The following is a 23,557-nucleotide window of genomic DNA, read 5'->3' as shown; positions in this document are numbered from 1 at the left end:
AAAGGAGAAGAGAGGCTCTGCCCTTTGTCAAGAACACAAGGGTCATTTGGGAAGGAAGCAAGAGGATGGGGCGTGTGGGGTACAGAGACCCTCAGCCTGGCTGAGCCCACTCATCAGGCACCCCCCCCACCCCCGCCAGTGATGATATTTCCATGTCTGCCCAGCCCTAAGCAATAACTGGCAACTGGTCTCAGCCAAACATAGTAACCCTCATCTTCTTCCGAATGCTGGTTGCCCAGCCTACCTCTTCAGCGAGGGTAGTGGTGCCAATGAAGTATAAAAGGTAGCCTGCTGGGAGGTTTCTGGGAAATGTTTTGCTTTTTGGTTAAACCAATATGTCTGAGGCCACCTCTTTTCCTCTTCCTCCTCCCTCCCCGGCTGCACATGATGCCTGAAGTCACAGCAGCCAGGAGGGATGAGGCAGGAGCGTCATAGAAACACCAGCCCCGAGGGCCTTAAGCTGCTGAACTGAGCCGGCAGCTGCCCACCTGTGGACTTCTTGGTAGGTAAGGAAAACTAGAACATGTTTGCTCAAGCTACCCTTAGTTTTGTCTACTCCTCCCAGCAGCCTCAGAATACTAAAGTCTTATTCCAAGAAAATGTCTTTCAATCCTCCGTTTAGATGATCACAGGAGAAATTCTGGCCAAAAAAAAAAATTGTCTTGGAGCTCATGGAACAAGGCCAGATATGCAACTACAGCAAGGGTAAGAAAGACAAGGCATTCCCTAGAACAAAGAGTCAGCTTAGGAAAGCAAGAACATGGGCGCTTGAAAAGGTGCCACCCAGCCTCCCTGCAGCAGAGGGGAAAGGACAATTAAGAAATCCCTTTTGGCTTGGCCTCCACCCTTCAGGTCAGACAGCAGTGGACTGAGCCGCGGGGAGGCAGGAAGCTCTGTCTGTTGGTATCAATGGGGGGTCACAGAGCAATCAACCCCTCTCTGCCTCCCAGCATGACAAACTCAGAGCTGGAGCAGAGGCCAATTGCACTTGCACCGAGCGCTCATTAGATCCCCAGAGGGCTCTGGAGGCTGAACGTAAATTGAAGTTTACAGTCCTTGACCCCCAGGAGTTATCCTCTGAATGAGAATAAGGGAAAATCAACAGGGAGGCAGAGAGGTGAGAAAGAAAAGCCAGAAATGGAACGCAGGCCTGACAAGCAGCTGGGGGCTCACATCTTCCCTAGTTTAAGCAGGCTTTTCTGTATTAGTTCTGATTTTATTTGGAAACTGACATATTTTTAACACTAAGTACTACTTAAGGAAATTCAATACATAAAAAAATGTGGAAAGACGATCACTCACACTGTGGATGGAGACTTCATTTGACATTCTGCAGAGGTTCTTCATGAAATGTGTTTTCATAGTACCTTTACTCCACGGTCTGAATTCAGCAGAATTCCTCAGCTTCGTGTCCACGTACAGTAAGACCTCACCTAACACATTTTTCCTTTCATAATTATGTTTTCATTCAAGGAGAAATATTCATCTAAAAAGTGGGTTTATATGTGTTCATTGCGCAAAGTTGGAAAATATAGAAAAGTAGACAGGGAGAACATTCACCACACTCCAAAGAACACCTCTACGATTTTAAGCTTTTTTGAAATCATTTTTTGTTAGTTTCAGGTGTACAACATAATGGTTCAATACTTGTATGTGTTGCAAAATGGTCACACACTAAGCCTAGTTAACTTCCATCACCATAAATTGTTATGATTTTTTCCCTTGTGATGAAAACTTGTAAGATCTGCTCTCTTAGCAACTTTTAAACATACAATTCAGTATTATTAACCGTTGTCGTCATGCTGCACATTATGTCCCCATAAATTTTTCTTTTAGTCTTTGTACTGTGCACAGTATTTTTCCACAGGCATATAATATTGATTAGACAATTTTATTTTCTGCTTTTTTTCACCTAACATTATAGCATGAGTATTTTCTTATTGTTACTCTTACTAGATGTTATTTTTTATGATTGCATGCTATAATTTACTTATGTATTTCTGATAGTGAAATACTCTGACATAAATATACTTGTTTTGGATTACCCTGTGTCATTTAAGCAAAAATCTAAATAAATTATGTCATTATAAAATCTACTATATTATCATTGTCCCTACTATTGAGATTTTCCTGGTATCTTTCACTCTCTGACAACATCTTTATGTACCATTTTTTTCTACATCTTAGGTGAATTTCTTTTAGGCTAAATTACTAGAGATGGGACCTGCTGGTCCCAAAGGAAAGAAGTCTCAAGGTGCTTGATTGTAAAAATTGCTTCTCAAAAGGATTATAGCCAGGTATACTCCTAAAGTGTCCATTTAACAGCACTTAGCGGGTATTTTTTAAAAAATATTTCTTTATCAGTAAAAAAATCTTATTTCATTATTATATTAATTTACCTTGTGTTTGACTACCATCGATGGTGGTACATCTTTCCAGAAATTTATTAACTAGCTATATTTTCTCTTTTGTGAAGGATTTGGTCCTAGGTCAGAAACAAACTTCGTTTTACTTCCAAGCGGAAAAAAAAGCTAGCAGAAGTTAAACCATTCCCCCAAGGCTACACAATTATATGTTTCAGGAATCCAAATCGGGTATTTTAAGGCCTACTTAAGAAACTGCCCCTCCCACTACTGCCATTTTTTTTTCAATTCCTCAACCCTACTTGCAAATATTAACAAAACAAGTACATTTCAAAGCACACACTTGAAGCTCATAGCTTTTCTTCAGTTTTGAAAAGTGAAAGTTGCTCAGTCATGTCCAACTCTTTGCGGCCCCATGGACTGACACCAACACTTAGCTGCAGCATGTAGGTTCCCTGAACTGTCTAGCCCAACAGGCTCCTGTGTCCATGGGGTTCTCCAGGCCAGAACACTAGAGTGGGTAGCCTTTCCCTTCTCAGGGGATCTTCCCAGCCCAGGGATTGAACCCAGATCTCCCACATTGCAGGCGGATTCTTTACCAGCTGAGCCACACTCTCTTGGGTTTACCACTGAGTAAACTGAAGCTCTGGGCGACACTGGAGACGGGTTTGATTCCTGGATTGGGAAGATCCCCTGGAGGAGGGCATGGCAACCCACTCCAGTATTCTTGCCTGGGAAATCCCATGGATCGAGGAGCCTGGCAGGCAGCCTAGAGGAAAAATGGCAATTTAAACAGGTGTGTGTGTGTGTTGCTCAATTGTATCCAATTCTTCAGCTCGCCAGGTTCCTCTGTCCCTGGAATTCTCCAGGCAAGAATACTGGAGTGGGTTGCCATGCCCTCCTCCAAGGGATCTTCCCAACCCAGGGATCAAACCCAGGTCTCCCGCACTGCAGGCAAATCCATTACTGTCTGAGCCACCAGGGAAGTCCTTCTAGCCATTCTACTTCCAGGAAATAATCAGAGATCTATGAAAAGACTTTTATAGAAAGGCATTTCTACTAGACTGTTCTTTTTCATTGAAGTATTGTTGATTTACAGTGTTGTGGCAATCTCTGCTGTAGGGCAAAGTGACTCAGTTTTACACAGATATATTCTTTTTTTATATTATTTTCCATTATAGTGTCTCTAAGGAGATTGGCTATAGTTCCCTGTGCACTACGATCTTGTTGTTTATCCATTCTAAAAATAATAGTTTGCGTCTGCCGATCCCCCAAACTCCCAGCCATCCCTCTCCCTCCCTCTCTGCCTTCGGCAACTTCAATATCACAGACTGTTTACAGCAGTGAACATTCCTAAAAACTCTGAATGTCCCCAAATGAACTAGTTCAATGAAAATAGCCTTTCTATCAAGTTTCCTATTTTAAAAGGACAAAACGTGTGGTATTTGAAGTGACAAAACAGTATCTAGAATATCATTGTAATCTTATAAAATGAAAAATGCTACCTATATACACTGTGGTAATAACTGGATATGGCTACAGATGATTTTTCAGTTTTCTTCTATACTTTTTTAAACATTTACGTTTTAAATTGAGGTATAATTGGTTTATAATGTTGTGTTTCAGGGGTAGAGCAAAATGTCTTCTTGTATTTTTCTGTGTTTTCCAAACTTTCTAAAATAAATGGGTGTGTGTGTGTGTGTGTCTTCGGTGGTGTGGTGTTCAAGGAGATTTTTAGAATAGTAGCCCCGTGGACAGTGTTCTAAATATCTTTGTTTCCGTTCCCCATACACACACAGATGTTAAAAGCATCTTGTTGGAACCCCACAAAGGTCTATAAAATGGAGACTACACAGGTGGGTTAGCAGCTAAGCTTTCTTAATGAGAAATCGGAAAGAAGTGAACAGCAAGTTTGATGAAATCATTTTTTCATAAAGCTGTAAATATTCCAGAAGACAGATAAGAATATAAATGACAGCAAGATCAAAGATTTGATGGAACATATCCACTAGGAGTGAAGGTAAATTTATGGACTGAATTCTTTTTCTTAAGCTGGTGCCTTGTGAGTGTCCAGTTTATTGAAGGTTTAAATTATGTCTGTAATTTTCTGAGCGGTTCACTTACTTTCAAGTTTGTAAACCAACACATCAACAATCAATGGGAGAGCATTTCTCCAGGGAGCTATGAAAATATATGTTGCATTTCAATGCAATATAAAACATGACTAAACATGCCTCTGTTCTTCATAACACAAAAGTACCACATCTGGTCATTAAAAAAAAAACACATTATACAGAGTTGTAAGGATGCCAGATACTTATTACTGAGAACTGTTTTATCCATTTAGCCTAATTTTCCAGATGTTTTATTACTTGGAGACAGGACAATTGTTGAAACTGGTGATTGAAGCCCATTTATTTCAAGGGGCTCATCTGCAAGCATTTGAGGGACAAGTAATTTATGACAGGCCACAAGGCAAGGCTTGAGGAGGGCTGCCATCTCACTGGGTCACGAATAATCCCAACAAAGGACAAACTACCCTATTTTGTTAACACCCAGCTTCATTTGCAAAAATTGCCTCTGAGGCAAGCACTTAGTTGTCATTTCACATGCAAATATGATGCACTTAATTGGAGCAATTTCCATAATAGTGGGTTAAGTTGGCTGTGAGTGGTTGGCCGTGATTGGAGGCCTGGTTCTCATCGTCCACCAGCAACAAAATGCTCACTTGGACCAGTTGGAAGTCTTGTCCTCATAAAGACAATAGGATCATGTTACACAGGAGCAGGTGTTGCTCCTCCCGCCCTTTCCCCAACCAGGTGTCCCCGCCCCCGGCTAACCCCCCACCCCCCATCCCCGCTCCCCCCAGCTCCACACTCCCAGCCTCACTTCCCTGCACACAACCAGGGAACCTGCAGAGCACTAAGCTCAGGACATTAGTGGAGCAGTCCTGGCAGCCACAGTCTTTGCAGCTAATTAGAAGGCACCTCTGGAGAAGGCAATGGCCCCCCCCCACCCAGTACTCCTGCCTGGAAATGCCCATGGATGGAGGAGCCTGGTAGGCTGCAGTCCATGGGGTCACTAGGAGTCGGACACGACTGAGCGACTTCACTTTCACTCTTCATTTTCATGCATTGGAGAAGGAAATGGCAACCCACTCCATTGTTCTTGCCTGGAGAATCCCAGGGACAGGGGAGCCTGGTGGGCTGCTGTCTATGGGGTCGCACAGAGTCAGACACGACTGAAGCGACTTAGCAGTAGCAGCAGAAGGCACCTCACTGTGGTAAATTCTCTCCACCTGAAGATCAAAATAGGGATTTAGGGGGCAGAAGGGATGGGTGGAATCTTTTAGCTTTGCATCTCTGAAGTCAGCATGTGTCTTTGCCTCATACACAGAAGTAGGAGATCCCAGTGCCTTGTAGAGGTGTATGTTCAGGTTAAAAGGGTAATGCTGCAAACTGTCCTAAGCCAACGGATTCACTAGTAAGTCGGTGTTGGGCAATTTACTTGTTTTTGTTATTCTTGTAAAAGCTGATTACCTCTGGCATTAGAGAGAGTGGAGACTGTACATCCTCTCCTTGACAAATTTGCTACCAGCTTGTTTATTGTGATGAAATGGAATCTGAGACCAATTTCTGCTGTGTCGGTGTTTATTAACAAGCAGGTATAAAAATGATCATACAGTGGTGTCTTGTGACTGGGGGAAAAGTCCCTCGCAATCTTTAGGCATTCCAACTAGCTCTTTGCTTGAGAGGTTCATTCTAAGGAGGAACAGTAATTTTTAAAGCAGAATTAGCCAACTTACTGGTTGGGTCAGGAAACAGGCCCAAGGGATGAGAAGGAGCACAGAGTCAAACGAATGTCTGAAGGGCTAGTGCTGCTCCAAAGGCGTGAGCTGGGCAGGCCAGATCCTCATATTTGCTTGGGTAAGGGCAGTAGGGCCCATTATAGTCTTTCTGCTGCTGCTATTTAGTCACTAAGCTGTGTATGACTCTTTGTGACCCCATGGACTGTAGCCCACCAGGCTCCCTCTGTTCATGGGGTTTTCTTGGCAAGAGTACTGGAGTGGGTTGCCATTTCCTTCTCCAGGGGATCTTCCCGACCCAGGGATCAAACCCACATCTCTTGCATTGGCACGTAGATTCTTTACCACTGAAGCACCTGAGAAGCCGCTTTCTATTTAGTCATAGATTTTAATTCTGCATTTCAACAGGAATCATTCCAGTTATTACTTCTGCTAGCTAACCAACTTGCTCTTTCAAAAACAATAATTCTAATCTGTAATTCTGGAGTGTATCTTCTTGATTAGGATGCTTCAGAGGCTCACTAATCATCCCTGAAGTGTGGATTCTTGATTAGGGGTTCCTGAAAGGCTACCTAGTCCCATGTGCATCACATTGTTTACAGTGGGTAACACTAAACTAAATCATCTCAGGTTGGACAGAGGTTCATGACATTGTACAGGAGGCAGTGATCAAGACCATCCCCAAGAAAAAAAAATGCAAAAAGGCAAAACAGTTATCTGAGGAGGCCTTGCAAATAGCTGAGAAAAGAAGAGAAGCAAAAGGCAAAGGAGAAAAGGAAAGATATACCCATTTGAATGTAGAGTTCCAAAGAGTAGCAAGGAGAGATGAAAGCCTTCCTCAGTGATCAATGCAAAGAAATAGAGGAAAACAATAGAATGGGAAAGACTAGAGATCTCTCCAAGAAAATTAGAAATACCAAGGGAACATTTCATGCCAAAATGGGCACAATAAAGGACAGAAATTGTGTGGACCTAACACAAGCAGAAGATATTAAGAAGAGGTGGCAAGAATACACAGAAGAACTGTACAAAAAAGATCTTCACGACCCAGATAATTAAGATGGTGTGATCACTTACCTAGAGCCAGACATCCTGGAATGTGAAGTCAAGTGGGCCTCAGGAAGCATCACTATGAACAAAGCTAGTGGAGGTGATGGAATTCCAGTTGAGCTATTCAAATCCTAAAAGATGATGCTGTGAGAGTGTTGCACTCAAAATGCCAGCAAATTTGGAAAACTCAGCAGGGGCCACAGGACTGGAAAAGGTCAGTTTTCATTCAAATCCCAAAGAAAGGCAATGCCAAAGAATGCTCAAACTAATGCACAATTGCAGTCATCTCACAGGCTAGCAAAGTAATGCCCAAAATTCTCCAAGCCAGGCTTCAACAGTACATGAACTGTGAACTTCCAGATATTCAAGCTGGATTTAGAAAAGGCAGAGGAACCAGAGGTCAAATTGCCAACATCCATTGGATCATCGAAAAAGCAAGAGAGTTCTAGAAAAACATCTATTTCTGCTTTATTGACTATGCCAAAGCCTTTGTGCGGATCACAACAAACTGGAAAATTCTTCAAGAGATGGGAATACCAGACCACCTGACCTGCTCTTGAGAAACCTATATGCAGGTCAGGAAGCAACAGTTAGAACTGTACATGGAACAACAGACTGGTTCCAAATAGGAAAAGGAGTATGTAAAGGCTGTATACTGTCACCCTGCTTATTTAACTTATATGCAGAGTACATCATGCAAAATGCCTGGCTGCATGAAGCACAAGCCAGAATCAAGATTTCTGGGAGAAATATAATAACCTCAGATATGCAAATGATACCATACTTATGGCAGAAGGTGAAGAACTAAAGAACCTCTTGATGAAAGTGAAAGAGGAGAGTGAAAAAGTTGGCTTAAAACTAAACACTCAGAAAACTAAGATCATGGCATCTGGTCTCATCACTTCATGGCAAATAGATGGGGAAACAACATAAACAGTGACAGGCTTTATTTTGGGGGGCTCCAAAATCACTGCAGATGGTGACACCCATGAAATCAAAAGACACTTGCTCCTTAGAAGACAAGCTATGACCAACCTAGACAGCATATTAAAAAGCAGAGACATTACTTTGCCAACAAAGGTCCGTCTAGTCAAGGCTATGGTTTCTCCAGTAGTCATGTATGGATGTGAGAGTTGGACTGTGAAGAAAGCTGAGTGCTAAAGAATTGATGCTTTTGAGCTGTGGTGTTGGAGAAGACTCTTGAGAGTCCCTTGGACTGCAAGGAGATCCAACCAGTCCATCCTAAAGGAAATCAGTCCTGGGTGTTCATTGGAAGGACAGATGTTGAAGCTGAAACTCCAATACTTTGGCCACCTGATGTGAAGAACTGACTCATTTGAAAAGACCCTGATGCTTGGAAAGACTGAAGGAGGGAGGAGCAGGAGAAGACAGATGAGATGGTTGGATGGCATTACCAATTCAATGAACATAAGTTTGAGTAAGTTTCGTGAGTTGGTGATGGACAGGGAAGCCTAGGGTGCTGCAGTCCTAGAGGTTGGAAAGAGTTGGACATGACTGAGTGACTGAACTGAACTGGTGACATCCACAGTCCATAACGAATGGATTGGTAAGAGACCAAGGCTCTCAGAGAATAGACAACCCATCCTGCTTCACAAAGGAATGGAGCCTGGCTCTGTGACATCTATCCTTGACATGCCTTGATTGTGATCCATGGAGGCTGGACCCAGCCCAGGCAGGGTTACCTGATGCAGACAGGGAACAGGTGAAGGGGTGCGTTGTAAAGGGGGGACCTCCTAAGAACTGTAGCAGTGGGCTTGACCACTAGCTTGTTTTCTGTGTGTGTTTTTCTTTGCACATTTATCCTTTGATCTTGAACTCTGCTTTTCGCTAATCACAGAAAAATTCCATTTTCTTATAATTTTTTCATCTTTCTTCTGGATTGGAGTTTGGGGAGGGTAGGTGGGAAGCAGTTTTTCCAGATTCAAGTTTCAGTAGTGGAAGCCAACTTCTTTACAAGTTAAGATGATTTTAGAGGGGCAGCCTGGCCCGTGGGAAGAAGAGAATGTGTAGTTAGTTCAAGTAAAATCAGATCCTGGTTCTCAAACTTCCTAGCAGTGTTTTTCTGAGCCTCACTTTGCTCATCTGTAACATAAGACCATGTTATTGAACTCAGATTCCACTGTTGAAAGTCAATACTCAAGAGACAAGTGTTGGTTGGAAAGGAAAGTTTGCTTTATTCAGTTGGCCAGCAACCTGGGAAGAAGGCGGACTCGTTTCCAAAAACCAACTTGACCATGAAAGTTTTTTAATGGAGAAAAGGAAGTTAAACATTTGAGGGGGTTGGGGGGGGGTGTGATTTCCAGAGTCTTCATTATCTTCCACTGTGTGCAGACTTTCTTCTGATTAGATGTCGGTGAGGAAACAGGAATCTTATGCTCACCCTGCCTTTAAAACTGCTTTGCTGAAACCCTTCAGGGCACTCAGGCTTTCTGAGTACTAGCTGTCTGAACTCCTTATGTGGTGCCCGGCAATAAACACTGTATTTTCCCTCACCACAATCCCGTGTGTCACCAGGTTGGTTTTGCTGTGCCAGGGCAAGGGAACCCCAGTTTGGCTTGGTAACAATACTACAACATGTATGAATCTTAAAATAATTATGCTGAGTAAAAAAAGAAGCTCAAAGAAAAAACATACTGAATGATTTCTAAAAAGTTTTAGATGACAAAAGCAGATAAGCAATTTGTCTGGACAGGTGGAAAGGAGGGAGTAGGGTAAGGTTAGAGAGGGCAGGGGTCAGGGAAGGGATTACATAAGGTCAGGAAGAAACATTCAGGGCTGATGGATATGATATGTTTCATTATCTTGATGGTGGTGGTGGTTCCACTGTTACATACCACTTACCAATGGTTGTTCACTTGTAGTCACGTCCGACTCTTTGCGACTCCTCTTTTCAACTTTGAAAGAAGTGAAACATTGCTGAAATTCAGCCTCTGTTCACAGGTGATGAATAGAAACGTGGAGACAAGAGTTTTCGGTGAAACAGGAAAGAGTAGCTTTTATTGCTTTGCCAGGCAAAGGGGGCCATGGTGAGCCAATGACCTCAAGACTGGGACCCACTATAGTGTTTCAGGAACAGGCTGTTTCACCAGTCCATGGTCTATGTTCTTGTGGTTGGCAGTCTTCATCGGGAGGGGGTCTGCTTCCTGTAAAAACAGTTTGGGAATGTGAGTCAGGCCTTTATATCTTTAAGGGAGCTGTGAGTTTGGTGATTCTGCTTTGTGACAGAATTACAGTCTAAACTGTTCCCAGTTCCCTAGCCCAACAGCTATCCTTGTTTCTCCATCTTCACATTTCCCAATCATTAACTCTTGAGTCAGCATTTTACTTCAAAAGACAAGGACACAGGGGCTTTTACAGTTTCCTTACTTGTTGGCCTGTGGTGTTTTGGAGGCTATGGGTACAGTGGCAGCATTCCAGACATGGGAAGACTAAAGAAGGCAGGAGGGTGTTGAAATTAGGGTTGGAAAAGTAAAATAGAGTCCGACTGTGGGGAAACCTGTAAGAAACTACAGTGAGGAATTTGAGATTTGTTTTGAGAACGGTGGTAAATGATTTAAACATTTTGAAGAGAGCAGCATAATCATTAGAATATAGGAGGGACTGGAGTATGGAGAGCCTCAGACAGGGAATAGACTAGATCTGGGCTAGAATGTCAGCAATAGGAATAGAAATCTTACAGCTTACATTGGGGAAAAAGGAAATCAAAGATGCGTGTCCGGGTAAACTGAAGACTAGTGATGCCATCAACAGAAAGAGGAAAGAGCAGGCAAGTGTTTGGAAAAGGAAATAACGAGATCAGTTTGGGCCATATTGGGTTGCTGCAAGATACTCAGACATCATCCCAGAGCAGGCCAGTGATTACAAGGAGCACCCAAAGGCTGTGACTCGAGTGCAGCTTTGAGGAGGCTTTGACGCTCTGTAACTAGGCAGCTGTTCCCAAGGAAAAGACTGAAAAGAGGACTAAGGACAGACCCACGAGCACAATACCTCCTGTTCGGTCACATACAACTCTGTCCTTTCCTCAGATATGGCATTATTCCTCTTAATTTTTAGTCTTTCCCCACTCTGTTATGTTATTCGAAAAGCTACACTGTGAAGCGGCACAAAGCTTTGGGTAAGAATTGCAAAAATACATAGGATCTATTTAGTTGTTTGCTGTTGACTGTCATTATGTTTTAGTAATGTTTTCATTTAAGGATTATTAGATACTTTTTCTCTAGTTGAGTCATTTTAGTTGACAGTGATATTAAAGGCTTAATCAGCTGCAAAGAACTGAAATTATGCTTTTACTATATATATGTGTGCTATGGTTTTCTGAAATTTCTACAATAACGAGAATATACTGATGTTTTTACGGTCTGCCCATTTTTCATGATCGTGAAGGTAGCAGGGAGAGGGGAAGGCAGAGGTGCTGAAGTGTGGGGAACAGAAGCGTCCGAGGCACAGAGCATTACTGGACAACAGACGCCATGGTACCGTCCAGGCCTGAGTGAGCGGGGGCTGGTGAGCAGGGAGAGGATAATCAGCCAGAGCCAGATAAAGGAGAGGCCACATTCCAGAGCCCTTGCTCTTTGATCTGGTTTCCACTGCTAAATCCAAGATTATTACATCCCACCTGACAACCAACAGGCTTAGAATATATGGGAAATTGTTTTAACTCTGGTAGGCCAGAGGAGTAGGTTACCTTTTTAAAGCAAACCCATCAGTAGTTACAGTGCTTGCAAACGCCCTCTGAATCCTACCAGTTTGGCTGATGGAATGATGCTATACGGACAATCTGACCAGGACCCCAAGATGTCTTTATTCCTCTGCTGCTGCTGCTGCTGCTGCTAAGTCGCTTCAGCCGTGTCCGACTCTGTGCGACCCCATAGACGGCAGCCCACCAGGCTCCCCCATCCCTGCTGCTTCCCCAGTTTTTGTCCACTTCTTATTTGCCTGATGCTGTTTTAGCTTGCCTGAACAAGCCTGATGCGCTTGTTCTCCTTGGCCTTTGAAATCTGAAATTCTGAACAGAATTCTGATTATTTTACACTCAGCATATGTTTCTACTTACTGTGTTTTTAGCTCTCTCCTGTATTTCCCTCCTTGATTGCCCTGACTTGTAGCATGCACTGTAACTATAGGTTTCAAAAATAAAAGAGGAGATGTATGAAGGAAATATGTCTTTGAGAGGGGAAAACCATTTTCTTTCCCTGTGTCTCTGGGCACATGTTCACAGGTGCTCCGCACAATCAGCTTTACCAAGCGTCCTCCTGCAGCACATGAGTGAAGGCAGGAGCACACCCCACCTGAGGCCTCAGGTGCCCTGCTGGCACGCATGGGCGGGCGAACGCTGACGTTCTGGACTTCTTATACAGTGTTAAGGCAGGCTTCTGTCTTTTTGCTGGAGGCTCTGTGCTTGGGTATGGACAGTATTTAATTTTTTATGAATCTTCCCTTCATAACAGATGTCTGATCTGCAGTCTAAGGAAGAGGAGTAACATCTTTTAATTTCATTAGCAGAGACATTACTTTGCCGACCAAGGTCCGTCTAGTCAAGGCTATGGTTTTTCCTGTGGTCATGTATGGATGCGAGAGTTGGACTGTGAACAAAGCTGAGCACCGAAGAATTGATGCTTTTGAACTGCGGTGTTGGAGAAGACTCTTGAGAGTCCCTTGGACTGCAAGGAGATCCAACCAGTCCATTCTGAAGGAGATCAGCCCTGGGATTTCTTTGGAAGGAATGATGCTAAAGCTGAAACTCCAGTACTTTGGCCACCTCACGTGAAGAGTTGACTCAATGGAAAAGACTCTGATTTTGGGAGGGATTGGGGGCAGGAGGAGAAGGGGACGACAGAGGATGAGATGGTTGGATGGCATCACCGGCTCGATGGATGTGAGTTTGAGTGAACTCCGGGAGTTGATGATGGACAGGGAGGCCTGGTGTGCTGCGATTCATGGGGTCGCAAAGAGTCAGACATGACTGAGGGACTGAACTGAACTGAATTTCTTTAGGCTCTGAAGAAAGCTGATAAGCAAATTTTGGAGCCCCTGATGAATCTTGAGGTGACAGTGAGCAGAGACTACCTCAGCCCTGTCCTAGCAGACCTGGCACAGAGAAGAGGGAACATTCAGGAAATCCAGTCTCGCCAAGACAACAAAGTTGTTATCGGATTTGTTCCCTTAGCAGAAACCATGGTAGGTACTCTGTAACTAAATCTACGTATTTACATGAATTTCTGGAGAAATCCCAGGGATTCTATCTGCACGGGTATGGATGTGTGGGGGAGGGCTTTCCAGTCCTCCACAAAGTTTGAGGTGTGCTCTACCAAAATGTGTCATCAGCCTCCATGACCGTTTTTCCATCCCAAGCACTTATTTACTTCCACTGTTGCTGGCTCTCAGGCATTTCTTCATGTCATTCTTGTCCCCGCCAGCTTCTCCTGCTCTGGGACAGGTATCCGAGTGCCAGCAGTCTTTACCAAACGTTGGGACTGGGGAATGCTTCTGAAGCGGGCCCCCTGCTCCTGGTTTTCTGTCCTCCACAGTACTTACCAAATTTTTCCTGATAATGGTCAAACGATGTGCAGGGAGAGATCTGAGGCTTAACTTTGCAGAGATAACATTATTTTGATTAGGGTTATTCAACTGTGCTTCGAACATTAACATCAGGCTCAGCTACTTTTGCCTTAGAGCTGCCTAACTATCAAGCCATGAATCCTCAAGATCAAAGTACGCTGCTCAGCCAGAGGCATGGCCTGTCCTAAGTCCTTGGAGGGAAACTCAGGAGCACCTACCTACTTCGTTTTCAGTAAGAACAATTTAAAAGAGAACTTGAACAGACGGTGGCACTGGTGCTGCTCATTCTGCTTTATAGCATGAGAAACGTGCTTTGATGTTGACGGTTAATGTACCTGAGCTGTACTGTGTGTCTAGTAAATTATTACTGTTGGTAGTTAAGATTCGGTCTTTTGGAATACACTGATAGATACCACAAGGTTTTCGGTTGGTTGATTTTACACTTCTCTCACAAGAAAGATGTCAGCCTTCTAATGTATAATAAGATGGAGGTTCAATCAATAAAAAGATATTTTATTCAAAAACATGATTTTTAAAATCAGGTTGATTGTAGTATGGATGACTGTGGGCTCTTTCCCATATCTTTCTTCTGTTTAAGCTCATTTTTACATTCTGCCCTCATGCTCACAATATCCAGTAAAGAGAGGCTGTGCAGCTATTCCTCGTCTGTAGGAAAAGTATAAACAAAAGATGTTTTAGATTAATTCATGTCTGTCTTAAGAAACTTAGCTCAAGTCAGAATCACTAAACCATACCATTAATTACTGAAGAGAGATTCATAATTCATGGAGAAACAGTTGCCAATTTTTCCTAATTAGATCACTACCTATTAGGTCACATACATTTCCATTTATAGCAAAAAAAAAAAAAAAAAAAAAATCCCAATAAGCTAGCTAATACTAAAAAGGTAAAAAAATCACCCTGTACTTAACAGTATCCTAGCCTGACAAATAAATGTGTCTTACCCGACCATTCTGCAGCGGTGTCTTGTTAGTCTCCTGTAGGCATCCCCTAGGTCTGTGACATCTTGGTGACTCCAGAGTCTCTCACCAACAGCACTCGCCCGAGGCCTAAAATTGAAACCACACATCCCCCAAGGCAATTTAAATTCATGTTTCCTTCAAGAAGCAAACCACACACTTGGGCAAGTTTCTAGTGCTTTCCCGCTTAAACTCAGGCCCCTTAGTCCACATGTCCTCCCGGAGGTTCCATACCATAGTCTTGGAGTAAGGTTAGTTGCATCCACATACTCTCCCCATATGCAGGCTTCTCCACCAATGACAAGCTGTTTCTGTTTCGGAGTACCTAGATTACAGTCAGTGGTGTGAGTTAGGTGGTTGCAACCTGAGGCTCACACACAGAGGTGGCACTGGTTTCTGGTATTAGCCTGGGGCAAGGCTTCTCTCTGGGAGTCAGGAGGACCTTGGGAGAAGTTCACAGCTGCGGCACAAAAATGGTGGCAAGCTTTATTGCCGCAACTGACCCCGTGGTTCACAGAGCATTTGTTAGTGTGTGTCGACTAATGTAGCAGGCCAGTAGTAAAGAGACCATTTTATTTTGGTTTTCTGCAAACTTATTTGGACACCGGAAGCTCTTCCCCTGGTTGCCTGTGAACAGTGTGCCAAGGAATGCAAGGTGGACGAGTGAGCACCACTCCTGCCTTCAATACCTGTCTTTTGATGTCAAAGAGACTAGGTATCTACAGTAATTACGACTTCTTGATTCTCAGAAAATGCTTTTGGAGAAACAGTTCCTGACAGACCTACAGTTTTGAAACTTTTTAAACACCAGAACACTTTTCCTCAAAGGAAATTGTATATTAAAGTCTAGTGTACAAAACTGGACAAAGCAGAACTGTTCTTAAGGGGTTTGAGAGCCTAGAGCCCCACCACTCAGACATGCCCACCCCCAAGGACGCCTCCTCCCCAGAACCCGGAAGCCACCGAACAGGACGCGATCCCTACTGAGGTGCCTTACATTGCAGAGGAAGCTCAGAGGAGAGACAAGGCTCCTGCAGTCAGGCCTCTTTGAATGCATAGTGACAAGTCTCATCAGTGTAAGGGAATCGTACTTTAGAAGTTCTTTCATTTAGGAAAGAATGTGGTTTCTTTCACAAAGTTTAAAATGATACTGAGTTCAGTCTGTTGGATTATACACAAGGAAGATCAAGGATCAAAGATAAAAGGGAGGGTAGTAGGTAGTACCTAGATAAAGATTCCCTGGAGGGAGGGGAGGGTTTGAAAAACCTAACACGTCGAATAATGGTGGTTGCTTCACTTACCCGCAAAGTTAAGAGGCTCCACAGAATAGTACCCAGTCCAGTCTTCTCCATAACTGATCAAATCTAAGTACCAAGGAGCAGAAATGATCACAGGGAAGCCAGCTGCTGTAATTTTCCTTAGTTTCATATGAAATTTGTCCTTTTTCCACACTTGAACTACTGTGCCTGGTGTAAGCTATTAAAGTTACAAATGAAATATGTATTAGGTCTTGCAGCTACAGGAGATGAAATCAAAAGTCTAAGGCATTGTAGCTAATAACTTTTCAAGATCCTTGAATAAAGCAATGTTTTCTTCTTTCCCCTTTCCTCTTTGAGGTAATATCTAATGCTATTTGTAATAACAGGGACGTAGACATTTCATCAAAACTTCTAATTTTTTACCTTTTGTCTACATACAATGCCATGTAGGTGTAATAAATTAAGGCATTAGTCCGATTTCTACCACACTGTTTTACTTACTTTGGAACTTAGAGGATGCCACTAACCCTTCTGGAAAGACAATACAAGTAGCTGGACTTTCAAATTTTCAGTTGCCCCAAAGGAAAATAAAGAATTCTGATTATGCCAGAGAGAAGTACCATTAAAAAAAAAAAGTACACTTGACAGTGATACTTAAAAAAAGATGAAGGTTACCTTAACAGCAATAAAGACTCATTCTTATCTGTTGTTCTGCTCTTCTGAAAAAAGGAACATTTTTCAAAGAACCTCACTTTGTTACTAAGAATGAGATGGAGAGGGAGGAGGGAAAATGGGAGAGAAGAGAAGGAGGCCGCACTGAGGGATGAAGTAAATGGAAGAAATCAGATAAATGCCATCGTCACTGGTGTCAGTGTGCGGCTCCTGCCTACCAGCAGCGTAAACGGAAAGATAAGCTGACCTCCCCCAGCATTACAGGGAAAGCTTAGGGTTCTTCCATCCAAGGTGTTAGAGTATTAAGTCTCATATTATCAGAACCACACGCAGTATTAGTAACCTCTCACCTTGCCTTCATCATCATAAACCTCTTGCCAGACTATGGATCTCTTCTTCATGGCTGAAATCATATCCAAAACCCTACCATTGAAAAAAATTACAAAGTTATTTCAGATCACAAACTTAGCAGTGTGTGTAAAGAATGCACATTTTATACCAAAGACTGCAACACTGACAGATGCCTCTCAGTATGTGCGTGTGAAGCCGCTTCGGTGTCCCACTGTCGCGACCCCATGGACTGTACAGTCTATGGGATTCTCCAGGCCAGAATACTGAAGCTGGTAGCCTTTCCCTTCTCCAGGGGATATTCCCAACCCAGGGATCGAACCCAGGTCTCCCGCATTGCAAGCGGATTCTATCCCAGCTGAGCCACAAGGGAAGCCCCTTTTTATACTGGTAAAGCAGTGCTTAAAAAATATTAAAAAAGTATGCAGCCATATGCATGCATGCTCAGTCGTGTCCAACTCTTTGTGACCCCATGTATGGACTGTAGCCCGCCATGCTCCTCTGTCCATGGGATTTTCTAGGCAAGAATACTCGAGTAGGTTATCATTGCCTCTTCCAGGGGATCCTCCCAGCCCAGGGATCGAACCCATATCTCATGCACTGCAAGCAGATTCTTCACTGCTGAGCCGTCAGGGAAGCCCATGAAACCACATGTGCCCCATGAGGTCACCAACACTTACTGTCTGGCTCTTTACAAAATACGCTTCCTACTCTTCACCATAGGGCAGCACTGTTGAGTAGCTCTATCTTCAGGGAAGGGAATGCTCTATATATGCACTTTCCAGTATGGTAGCACTAGTCTCATCTAGCTGTTGGCTCCTGAACATGTGAAATGTGGCGAATGTGACTGAGGAACTGAATTTTTAACTTTTTCAAGTATACTTTAAATACAAACAGCCACATGTGGCTGTGGCTGCCATACCAGACAGCACAGGTATAGAGTAAAAGCAGTGCTGGAGTTGACAAAATAAATTCCAGGAGCTAGACGGTGACGAAGCCTTCTCAGGGTAGCCTGGGTTTTCAGCTGAGTTCACAGAGCAGATAACTTACCACCCTACGTCTCAACAGTCACCAAAAGGATTGGAGTCACCATGTTATCGATTTAAAGAGAATAATGGGTACTGCACCCTCCCTTATGATTTTTCATCTGTACTTTGTGTAACAAAGATTATAACATGTACACTTTGAAAAGGAGTGGAGAGAAAATGAGAAAATTAAATAGTACTAAGTAAGAGCTTAAACTTTTACAAAAGGCACTGATGAAACAAACAGAAGTAGGCTTTCAGTAACTTACTTCTGCATATAGAAAGATTGTAGTTTCTCAAATTTTTTGCCAAAGCCTTTGTTCCTCATGAAATGCAGGACTGCTGGATTGGACTTCCTTAAACAAAAACAGTTATAAAAATTTCATTAAAAGTTCCATCTGCCCAATCTTTATAAAGCAACAGATATCCCCAACATCATTTATACAGATGGAAATCTATTAAAGTTTGTAAAGAGTAAAATAAGCCTAATTTTGACTAAATTAAGCCTAAAATAAGCCTAATTATGAGGAGCTACTCCATGTCCAAGATCAGGGGCAGCGGCCGAGAGGAGCTACCCCTCATCTGAGGTCAGGGCCGGCGGCCGAGAGTGCCAAGTTGGTGATGGACAGGGAGGCCTGGCGTGCTGCAATTCATGGGATTGCAGAGTCGGACACGCCTGAGTGACTGAACTGAACTGAACTGATGCCTAAAATAAGCCTGCTGCTGCTGCTGCTAAGTCGCTTCAGTCGTGTCTGACTCTGTGAGACCCCATAGACGGCAGCCCACCAGGCTCCCCCGTCCCTGGAATTCTCCAGGCAAGAACACTGGAGTGGGTTGCCATTTCCTTCTCCAATGCATAAAAGTGAAAAGTGAAAGTGAAGTGGCCTAATTACACCTAAAATAAGTCTAAAATTTAATTATGAGTTATCTTAACTTTCCACTGCAATTAATTTTTTTAGAAGCTGATATCCTGTAAAAATGGCTTTCCCTAAGCTCCCTCATCATTCTTCCATCTAAGGCTATTTGCACAGAAGATTTTTACTAGAAAAATCTCTCCCACTTAATCACTACCCTCTTCACTAAAGCTATTGTTCTGTATTTAGCTTTTTTAAAATTTCCATTTTCTTCTGCATTTTAATTCTCCTTCCTACAGGCTTCTGTCAATAGCATCAGTGTGTGAATTCTATAAACAATTCACCATCTTAGGAGTTGTGGTCCCAGGTTAACACATCACAGAGGTGTTCCCCCAAGTCTTTCCTCTTCCCAGAGACACCTCTACACCCACTTCAAGTGCAAGAGGTTTTAGAAAAGGGTGGAGGGGCGTGGTCAACAAAGTTTCATACCAACAATTAAAATCTACTTCATCTCCTCCCAGATGAATGAATTCATCTGGAAACACAGTACCAATTTCTTTGAAAAGTTTAGACAGGAAGCTGTAAGTTGAATTCAATATAGGGTTTATAGGTCCGAAAGTCCCAGACGGCTCTCTCGAGTGATAACATGGAGTCAGGACATCTTTCTGGCCTGGAAGGAAACACGGAGAAAGGAGAGGTTCAGGCACAAAGACAAGGCTCTGCACATGACTGTACTACTTTGGTTTGTTGAAGATATATGTGATACAGAAAAAGATAAGCAGGTTTACTCAGTTACTTTGGTACTTTCTTCAGATAAGAAAAGGGAGAACTAATTCCTGAATTCTGCCCCTGTGCTGACTTGCTTCCGTTTCCATCAGCCTCTCTGAGGTGTTACCCATTTCAGATACCATCTTAAATACTGGTGGCTGGTGGTTTAGTTGCTAAGTGGTGTCCGACTGTTGCAACCCATGGACTGTAGCCCACCAGGCTCCTCTGTCCATGGGATTCTCCAGGCATGAATACTGGAGCCTGTTGCCATTTCCTTCTCCAGGGGATCTTCCTGACCTGGGAATTGAACCTGGGTCTCCTTCACTATAGGCAGATACTTTACCAACTGAGCTACAAGGGAAGCCCCATCTCAAATATTAAGGGCTCCCAAATCTTCAGCCAGTCTTCTCCCAATCTTCCTTTTCCTCAAGTTTCAATCCATATTTCAAATTCCCTGCTGAACACAATTAGCTTCACTTCAAATATAATCCGACATGGCTTCCTCGGTGGGTCAGAGGTAGAGAATCTGCCTGCCAGTGCAGGAGACACAGGTTCGATCCCTGGTCTGGGAAGATCCCACACGCGGAGCAACTAAGCCCATGCGCCACAACTTCCGAGCCCCCCTGCCACAACCAGAGAGCAGCCCCCGCTCGCTGCAACCAGAGGAGAGCCTGCGCGGCACAAGACCCAGCGCGGCCCAAATAAATAAATACAACCTAACAGAAACCAGATTCTCTCCCCCAACTCCTTCTGTAGCTTCCCAGTTGTCACATTCTGGTGAGCCAGTCACCATCCCACCAAGTCTCTCGTCCCTCTCCTGCTGGACTCAGTCAGTTGCCAAGTTCTGTGGACTGTATTTCCAGAATGTCTCCCAGTTCAATACATTGTTTGCCATCACTGTTATCAGCATTCTGCTCTCGGACCTTCACTTCCATCTGCCACTTTCACCCAGGGTTCCCTGCACTGAGGACCCACCGTGTCCCTCTTCTACCCTGCAGCTCTCACTGGCTTCCGTGCCTCCTGACGAAGTGCAAACTCCTCACCCAAGGCCTACCATGCTACTTTTTCAGACTCATTTCCCACTATTCTCCAGGTCTATTCTAATAATTTTTATTGAACAATTATAAATGCTAGGTGCAGTGCTATGTGCTTTATATTCATTTTTTTAATCTTCAAAAAACATGACATGATGGCTACTACTAATACACCATTTTAGAGATGGGAAGTCTGAGAATGAGATGTTCTGTAACTTGCGCAAGGTCACTCAGTTTATAAATGCGAGAGAGTGAAAAGTGAAAGTGATATTCGCTCAGCTATGTCCGACTCTTTGCAACCCATGGACTACAGCCTGCCTGACTCCTCTGTCCATGGAATTCTCCAGGCAAGAATACTGGAGTGGGTTGCCATGCTCTTCTCCAAGGGATCTTCACCTCCCAGGGATAAAACCTGGGTCTCCTGCATTGCAGGCAGATTCTTTACCATCTCAGCCACCAGGAAGCCCATAAGTGCCAGAAGCAGGACTCAAATCCCAGGCAGTCTCGCTGCAGAAGCAGTTCTTAAGCATCCAATAGCAAAGAATGCGCCTGCAATGCAGGAGACCCAGTTCGATTCCTGGATGGGAAAGGTCCCCTGGAGAAGGGACAGGCTACTCACTCCTGGAGTGAGTATTCATGGGCTTTCCTGGTTGCTCAGATGGTAAAGAATTCCCCTGCAATATGGAAGACATGGGTTCATCCAGGGGTTGGGAAGATCCCCTGGAGAACAGCATGGCAACCCACTCCAGTATTCCTGCCTGGAGAATCCCCATGGGCAGAGGAGCCTGGGGGCTACAGTCCAGGGGGTCACGAAGAGTTGGACACGACTGAGAGGCTAAGCACAGCACAGTACATACTGCTCTCTCCTGTGCTGTCCTCCAGCTAAATGCCTTTCCTGTTGTTCCCTCTACCAGAAACAAGAATATATTCTTTGATGTCTCAAGAACATTTTAGGTGTTACTTCACTCATGTAACTGTTTAACTCACTTTTCACATTCTACTTGTTGTAATCATTTCTTGTTTTCTTTTCTTCCTTGTGTTTATACTTTAGGCAATGCCTAGATACAGTGACCTGCTCACAGCAGACATATAGTAGTTATTGAATTACAACCATCAATAGTGCTACCTTTGTGCAAAGCACAACTAAGAACAAAATAAGCAAACACCAAGTCATGAGATGCAGGAGCACACGTGTTCACTTTTAGCAACTCAAAAAACACACTCCTTACCTTTTCCCCAAGATGCCGTATGTCCAGGGCTATCAAATTCTGGCAGGACGCGAATCCCTCGGAATCGGGCATATTCAACCACTGTATGGACATCGTTTGGTGTATAAACATGAGACAAAGAATAGCTTCCCTGCAAAAGTCACATTTATTAAAATTAAAATGTATGAGCTGCTTATGGTTCTGTTTGTACTTTGGTATCTGCCAACAGACTTTTCAGGTATCATAAAGTATTAAAGTCTTATGTAATGTCGGATGACTCATTTAAATTATCTGTTTACTATATCTTATCAGTAAGCTCTCACCACACTTTGGGTTAATTCCAGATTTATTGACAGAACTATCTATTGACAGAACCAGTACCTTGTTTTAGCAATGTTTACCATCACGCTATTTCAACCTCATGTGACTGTATGACAGAACAGAAATAAAAGGTTCTACTCCAAAGTGAAAATTCTGAATATATTGCCCTTGTCAGTTTCAGAATCAAAATTCACAGATTATTACAAAACATAGCTGTTGGCATTCAAGATCACTTTAATTACTGTCAGCAGTAAAAATTCCCCTTGAGATGCCCTGATTTTATTTTTTTTAATTAAAGATTACCTTTGGTCCTGTTTTATGTTCTTGAAAAATTAGAAGTCAGTATCAGTGGTAAATAAAGGTCCATTAAAAGTGTTACTATGGCACATCTCTCAAGGTATAAATATATAAATATAAATAAATGCTCAGCTCCTTAAAAAGTAGTCTTGTCTTCCCCAATCCCAACAACAAATTTGTATTGAATCAAGAGCTGATCCCAGTTTATAGTAAATACAGGGGACAGAAGAACATATTGACACTGGAAAGGCAATCAACAAAACCCAGATTGTGGAAAACTACAGGACAAATTGAGCTTCGTTTCCTCAATGAAAATAATAAAAGAAAAATAAAAAGACATGGTCAGGGATGGGCACCCATAGATCTAAAGAGAACAGAAATATTAACTGACCACAATGTATGGAGTTTATTTGCATCCCACTGCAAATAAAACAACTGTTTTAAAGAAAAAGGCACTTGGGCATACAGGAATAATGATTGGCTATCTGGATTATTGCTAATTTTTTAGCTGTGATAAGGAGTTATTTTTAAACAGGCCTTTTTACCAATAAGAGATGATGTCTGAGATTACCTTCAAAATAATGGTGGAGGGGATATAGGTGTTGTAGGATTGGCCATTACTTTATTGAAGCTGAGCGATGAGGAAATGGGAATTCATTAAGTCCCACTTCTGTATATGTTTGGAGCTTTCCATATTAAAAGCAAACAACAACAGGAGTGTTGCTAGGCTTTCAATCCAAACCACATCAAAACTTTAAGGAAAGCTTTGGAATTGTGACCAGAGGACTGACTCAGGGTCTTGGCTCTGCCCCTTCATAACTACAGCTCTGCATGAGGCATGCAGCTTCTCTTGCTGCCAGTGGCTAGCTCTGCAGCACAGGGCTCAGTGAGGCAGCAGGGAGGCTGGCGCCCTGCGCCACTGCTCCACAACTCAGTCAACTTGAACACTGCTAACACCATTATTTTCTGCGAAGGAGCCATTATCTCTTAAGAT

At 43.2% G+C, this 23,557-nt stretch overlaps 1 protein-coding gene and 1 long non-coding RNA gene across 4 annotated transcripts in view; one reads left to right on the top strand and one right to left on the bottom strand.

Moving 5' to 3' along the window:
* Positions 1-9,395: 9,395 nt before the first annotated feature.
* On the top strand, positions 9,396-14,323 carry LOC114118725 (uncharacterized). Its single transcript, XR_003591894.3, has 2 exons — positions 9,396-13,416; positions 13,857-14,323. It is a non-coding gene; the product is annotated as an uncharacterized LOC114118725 (long non-coding RNA).
* The window catches only part of LOC101112162 (beta-hexosaminidase subunit beta-like), a 32,131-nt gene continuing 22,863 nt past the window's right edge, over positions 14,290-23,557 (bottom strand). The window contains exons 7-14 of one of the 3 annotated variants that reach the window (XM_004016883.5): positions 21,967-22,096; positions 19,425-19,605; positions 18,351-18,437; positions 17,059-17,131; positions 16,079-16,253; positions 15,012-15,102; positions 14,763-14,867; positions 14,290-14,463 (exon numbers count right to left, since the gene is read on the bottom strand). In XM_004016883.5, coding sequence (XP_004016932.2) covers positions 14,403-14,463; positions 14,763-14,867; positions 15,012-15,102; positions 16,079-16,253; positions 17,059-17,131; positions 18,351-18,437; positions 19,425-19,605; positions 21,967-22,096 — 903 coding nt within the window. In that variant the 3' untranslated portion in view covers positions 14,290-14,402. Of the gene's footprint in view, positions 14,868-15,011; positions 15,103-16,078; positions 16,254-17,058; positions 17,132-18,350; positions 18,438-19,424; positions 19,606-21,966; positions 22,097-23,557 lie in introns of all 3 variants that reach the window. The other 2 variants (XM_012096752.5, XM_060400233.1) reach the window with 2 other exon arrangements.

Source organism: Ovis aries, chromosome 16, assembly GCF_016772045.2.
Source record: "Ovis aries strain OAR_USU_Benz2616 breed Rambouillet chromosome 16, ARS-UI_Ramb_v3.0, whole genome shotgun sequence".
NCBI lineage: Eukaryota > Metazoa > Chordata > Mammalia > Artiodactyla > Bovidae > Ovis > Ovis aries.
The sequence above is the reverse complement of the archived record's forward strand: the minus strand, read 5'-3'. Positions and strand labels throughout refer to the sequence as shown.